Raw genomic sequence first — 6038 nt, 5'->3', positions numbered from 1 at the left:
TAAAGTTAATAATTAAAATGTACAATTCAGTTCTTTAGTTGCATGAGCCACATCTCAAGGGCTCAAGAGCCTTGTATGGCTGGTGGCCACTGGACTGGACAGCATAGATCTAGAAAGTTCCCATCACTAGCATGATCTAGAAGCTATCCCTTAGCCACTGTTGGTGTCTGCACTCCAAAGCCCCCCATGTCTCTCCAGGAAGAACAGGGCAAATGTGTGTGCAAGCAAACAGGTCAAAACGAGAAGCACAGGGGCCCTGCCACCCATTACACCAGCAGGGAGTGGAGGCGTCAGGCGCTCAGCTCTGCAGGCCCCTGCAAACCCTGCGGAGCAGGTTTAGAGCCCTGGGATGGGTACCCAGTCATTCTGTTACGATGTGCAGAGCTGGGGGAAAAATGCGCACAAGGCAGGCAAGCAGGCTTCGGCCTCAGATCACCCCACCCTGCCCCTCTCCAGAGGGGAGGTTCCCTGGGCCCAGAATCCTGAGGAGATGGCGGCAGCTGGTCCCTAAGGCGCTGGCCAGCCACCTGGAAATGAATCGAGGGAGGGAAACACCTGGGGGGGGAGGGGGGTTGCTCCCCAGGAGAGCTAAGAAACTCAGAGAGGTGTTCCCACAGGGGGTCTACAGAGACCCCATCCTTCACCCTGAACGCACATCCAAGCGTCTTCAAGAACAGATGAGCAGACACAGTCATTTCTACACTTGAAAATTTCAACACTAGAACCTGGACCTTCCCAAGCATTGCTCTAGGAGGGTGGGGAAGGGGTGACAAGAAAGGGCCCATAGGAAGCCCCCTACAGTCCCCAAGGTCAGTTCAGCAGCCCAGGCTGCAGGTCTCTGAGGCCTCTGGAGCAGGTATGGGGCCTGGAGACCCCTCTGGGGATGGGCAGGCAGGCCCAAGGGCCTAGATCCAGATGAAACCCGAAAGTATTTCCCTTGGGACCACCCCCCAACACAGATTTTCTGGCCTTCTGTCCTCAGAGGGGAATTAGGGGAGGACGAATGCAAAGAAAGTTTTCCGTCTTCCTAACAAGGCTCTTAAAAATCAAAAGGGACGCTGCTGGGGGTAGTCAGAGTTATAACAAAATCTGGAATGGGAAGAGGGGGAGGGGGACCCTGCCCCCACCCCAGGGAGTCTAGGAGAGGCTGCGGGGAGGGCCCAGAGCAGAGGAAGCCTGACAGGATGGGCCTGGGAGGACTGGAGGTTGGTCTGGAGGCCTGAGCTCCCCACCCCCTGTATCCAGAAGCTTGTAGAGCAGCCTTCGCAGCCGCCCCCAGGGACAACCCTGCCAACAGCCTGTGACAACCCAGGCCACACAGCTCCCTGCCCTGCGCACGCTGGGGCCCTGGGCTGGCTGCTGGCTGGCTCCTTCTCATCTGATAGGTCTCAGCTCAAATTGCCACTCCTCAGAGGTCTTCCGGGACCACCCCATGCCCACTTCCTATGACACTTCCCTGTTCAGTTTTCTTCAAGTTAGCCTTCCATAGTACGTTATTTGGCTCTGTGTTAATGTTCTCTCTCACTTCTAAAAGGGCCCTCTGTCTCATCGACCACTGCATCACAAACAGTGCTGGGATGTAGGGCATTTGGTAAATATGTGTTAAATGAATTGATGACCTTAAGATTTGAGGAAGACAGCGGGCCCCTTCCCACCTGCAGTGGGTCCTCACCACAGTCTCCATGGGTGAAAGAGGACGGTCCTCCTATACCTAGCTTTCAACTCTCAGGCTGCCCTTTCTCATCCGTTCCTGCCATGATGCAGCCCTGGATGGGGAGCAGCCCCTGCACCCCAAATTGCTGTCTCTGTGCCAACCAGGCACGCCCGGGGCCTCCCACCCAGAGGGGTGAGGCGGGGAACTTGACCCAGGAGAAGGGAGAGGGGACGCACTTCGTGTAGCACTTCCCCTTCCCAGACTAGAACCCAGAGGTTGGGGTGCCTGGGCAGGGGCCGGTGGAGAGCACGGGGAAGCCGTGGAGTGGCAAGACCAGCCTGCAGGAAGACCCCGGGACAAGAGGGGCAGGAGACACGTGAAGAAGTCCTGGATTGGGGTGCAGGATAGTGAGGGGCCGAGAAACTCTCACCCGACTTTCACACGCCCCCACTCGGGGCGGAGGTGGTCTGTGCCCCTCCACGAGCGGAGTAAGACCCTTACCCGCCCCTGTATCAGGAGTGGCGGCGAGGACGCCCCACCCTCGGCCCTCGCATCAGGGCTGGGACAAGGACGCCTCATCCGTGCTCACCCTGCGGGGGCGGGGTGGGGTGACGGTGAGCGTGGAGAGGCCCCGCACTTTTCTGCTCATGCGCTCCCATTTAAAGATTCTTCGGAACGAGGCTGCGCCTGGGGAGGCGCAAAGACGCCCCCCCCCCCGACCCCGCAACTGAAATAACGGGCAGCACTCCAGCTCCCCACACCTCCCACTTTCAGGGACGCCTGCCCAGGTGCGAGCGGAGGGGCGGGAAGGGGGGCAGCTTCCCAGCTCCCTCCCCCGAGGGGCGGGGTGAGGGCGGGGTGAGGGAGGGGCGGAGCGCGGCTTGGGCGGGGCGGGGCCGGAGGCGGGGCGGTGGGGCAGGCCGAGGGGCAGAACGCGGCCTGGGCGGGGCTAGGAGGGGCGGGGCCATGGCGGGGCGGGGCTTGCATCGGCCCCGCTGAAGCGCCCACTTCCTCTGGCGCCGGCTGCCTGGCGGAAGTACGTCAGTTGTTATCCGCTCGGGGTGCCGCTGCCACCGCCGCCTCACGAGCCCAGGCGCCTCAGCTCCGGTCCGCGCCCCGCCCGCCCACCGGGCCTCCGCCCAGCCTTCGCCCGCCGCCAGCTGCCCGCCGCCAGTCGCGCATGGGGCGTGCCCCCGGGGCCGCGGCCGAGGGCCGCTGAGCGCCGGCCGTCCCGCCGATGCGCGCGGCCTCCCGCGCCGAGGCGCCCAGGCCGCGCCGGGCCCGGGGCTGAGGCCACCCGCGCGGCATGTCTGGCCCGGCCCGCCGCCCGCCGCCGCCCACGGCCGGAGTCCGCGCGGTCCGCACCGAGCCCGGCGGTGCCGCGTAGCGCAGCGGCAGCGGAGCGGGAGCCCGACGGCGCGGCCGCAAGGTCACCGCGCGCCATGGAGGCCAAGGTCCGCCAGAGCCGGCGCTCGCGCGCGCAGCGGGACCGTGGCCGGCGCCGGGAGGCGGCCCGCGACGCCCGCGACCAGAGCGCGTCGTCGGGGGACGAGCCCGAGCCCGGGCCCGGCAAGGAGAACACGGGCCTGCCCCGCGCGCCCCCGCCCCGCGCCGCCGCCGCGCGCCCCCCGCGCCGCCGCCGCCGCGAGTCCAGCTCGCAGGAGGAAGAGGTCATCGATGGCTTCGCCATCGCCAGCTTCAGCACGCTGGAGGCCTTGGAGGTAGGTGGGCTGCCGCGGGGTCGCGAGCGGGAAGCCCCTGGGGCATGGGCACACCCACCCCTTAGGGCTCCCCGGGCTGCGTGGGCCCCGCGCGCCCGGCGGGTTGCTCCTGGAGGACCCGGCAACCTGCGTTGGGTGCAGGTGTGTTTGTGTCTTGAGGTGCTGGGGAGAAAAATCTCTAAATTACACTGTCCGAACTGGGGGCCGTTTAGCTACTCAGCCGGTCTTTTTTCAGTTGTGTTTCTGTTGCCAAAATATCACTTGATTCGGTTCAGGATGTGCTAGGGAGGTGGACACTGCTGGACTTGGTGGAGGCCGTGATAAAATGGATACACGGGGAATTCCTTCTGTTCCTCTCCTCCTCCTCGAGGTTTCTGTTCAGACGGGGAGAGGGAGGGTCATGTTTTGTCCCCCTCTCTGCGACCGCTGTTTGCTGCGTGGTTAATAGGATGGCAAAAAAATATTGTTTGTCTGGTTGAGTTATCATGGAAGTATCTGTTGAGCAAATGCTTCCCTTCTCGCCTGGAACCAAGTGAGTGGAGAAGGAAATGGACGCTGTCAGCGTTGGCAAGTGGACCGGTTGGGAGCTGCTGTCTCCTAGAACTGGCCTGGGTAGGAATGCCGCCTGGCCGCGGAGTCCCCTGAGCCGCAGCCAGCTGGCCGGCCCGCCAGCCCCTCCACCCTCCAGGGGCCCCAGGCAGCACTTACTTTGAGGGACCGGCACCCACTGGGTTTGGGGCCCCAGGGGCCGCTCAGTTAACAGCTCCCCTTTTCCTGGGGGTTGGGGGCCAGTGGCCTAGGACTCACCGGTCGCAGAGGCTGAGCTTTGGGGGAAGGGAAGCCCCCACAGTTCAGGTCTCTGCAGTGAGCCCCCTCCCAGGGGTGCCCCGGGTCCGTAGAGAGCCTCAGGGTCGGGTGCTGGCAGCCAGGGAGAGGTGGCCCAGGGACAGGTTTGCCCCTTCTTGTCTGGGCACATGGATGCACAGAGGTGGGGCACCTGTGTCAGAGCTTGTGCTAACACAGAGCCCCAGGATCGTCTGTTGTGCACATCTGGGGGGCCTGAGATGGCTCCTGGGCCTAGGGGGTCCTCAGCGAACGCGCTTTGGTGCGGAGTGGTGGCACGTGCCTTGGCTCCGTTCTGGGCAGGGGAGGTCCCAGGGCTGAGTTTTCTGCCTTTGTACAAGCCAGGTCCTGCCCTGCGGCCTCTGACAGGGGATACACCACCCACCTTCCAGGTGTGTAACCGCTCTGCCCCGTGGGGAAAAGACAAAACCCCTACTGCGGCCTCCAAGTCCCTGCGGCCCATCAGCTGGCCTCTGCCACCTGACATCCTCTCACACCAGGATATCAGCCCCTTTCAGGTTTTGCCTCAGGGCCTCCGTACTTGCTGTTCCCTCTGCCTGGGTTGTTTGGCGCCTTCATGTCTCAGGCGCAGATGTCACTCTGAGAGGCCCTCTCCGGGCATGGCCTGAAGCAGCGTGCCTTTCCCTCCAGCTGTCCATCTCCCCGTTTTATTTCACAGACTTTCTTTGCTGTCAGTTACCACTCTTTCCGAAGCTGTCTGCTCTGTCGTGACGCTCTCCCCGCCAGAACTTGTAGCTGAAAGAGAGCAGGCCCCATGTCTGTGTGTGTGTGTCCCCTGCGGGGTCCTAGTGCCCCATACGTGTTTGTGGAACGAACCAGTGAGAGGAGATACTGAGGTTCAGGAAAGCTGCGCCCAGGGTCACTCAGCGCACCTGCTGGGCCCACACGCTGCCTGCGGTGGCTCTGGCTGCACCCCTTCTGCATCAGGGGCCGGAAAGTGCGGCCTCGGCTGTAGGGGACTTCTGCAGGCTCAGACCAGCCCCGGCCGGGTCATAGTGAGACTGAGCTTGCTTTCTGCTTGGCATTCACGCGGCCGCATCACCCCGGGGCCACTCCATGCACCTTTCTCTGCCCTGCTGGGCCAGGGCGGAGTCTGCCTGCCTTGGAAAGTACGGGACTTCTGGACGAGTCATAACTCCTAGATCAGCCCCGCTTGTTTGGCCTCATTTCTTGCTAAAGTGTAGTGGTTTTCCCCCAGAGTTCAGATAGTTGATAACGAGGCTGATAGTGACAGCTGGCACTCAGCAAATGAGTGCGCTCTACCAGGTGCTGTTCTGAGGCCTGCTTGTCCCCACGGCACAGATGGGGACACTGAGGCCCGGCACCGTGAGCGTGGAGGCCTCAGCCTGCCTGGTCTCAGAGCTCTGCCAGGCCCTTGGGAGTCCGTCTTGGCCTCCATGCGGACACAGGCTGCCACCCCTGGAGCATAACCTACTGTTAGGTGTGGCCCTGCTCCGGAGGTGGGACCTGTGCACGGTGCCAGTGTCCCTCGAGTCCTCCTTGCCTTTGTCCTGGGGATGCAGGCCCCCCCACCCCCCGCCACCACATCCCGACAGGCCCCTCCCCCTCTCTGCCCGGGGAAGGCCTTCCCGCCCCCCGCGTCCCGGGCAGGTCCCAGGCACCCTCACCCTCTACCCTGTGTACCTGAGTGTGCCCCTGAGGGAGGACGAGACCGATCCCTGCCTCTGGGGCAGCCGAGAGGATCACCGGCCGCCTCCGTCAGGTGCTGTGGACACAGCAGGAGCTCCACAACGTGGCAGTGATGTTGTCGGCTGAGGGCAGCACCTGCTTTGGCCTGG

At 63.4% G+C, this 6038-nt stretch overlaps 1 protein-coding gene across 11 annotated transcripts in view; it reads left to right on the top strand.

Moving 5' to 3' along the window:
* Positions 1-2928: 2928 nt before the first annotated feature.
* The window catches only part of FBRSL1 (fibrosin like 1), an 86216-nt gene continuing 83106 nt past the window's right edge, over positions 2929-6038 (top strand). For 9 of the 11 annotated variants that reach the window (XM_068562520.1, XM_068562517.1, XM_068562526.1 and 6 more), the window contains exon 1: positions 2982-3375. In XM_068562520.1, the coding sequence (XP_068418621.1) occupies positions 3097-3375 (279 nt within the window). In that variant the 5' untranslated portion in view covers positions 2982-3096. Of the gene's footprint in view, positions 3376-6038 lie in introns of all 11 variants that reach the window. The other 2 variants (XM_068562525.1, XM_068562515.1) reach the window with 2 other exon arrangements.

Source organism: Eschrichtius robustus, chromosome 14 (assembly GCF_028021215.1).
Source record: "Eschrichtius robustus isolate mEscRob2 chromosome 14, mEscRob2.pri, whole genome shotgun sequence".
NCBI classification, from domain to species: Eukaryota; Metazoa; Chordata; class Mammalia; order Artiodactyla; family Eschrichtiidae; genus Eschrichtius; species Eschrichtius robustus.
Note: the sequence above shows the minus strand (reverse complement) of the source record. Positions and strands in the feature narration are given on the sequence as shown.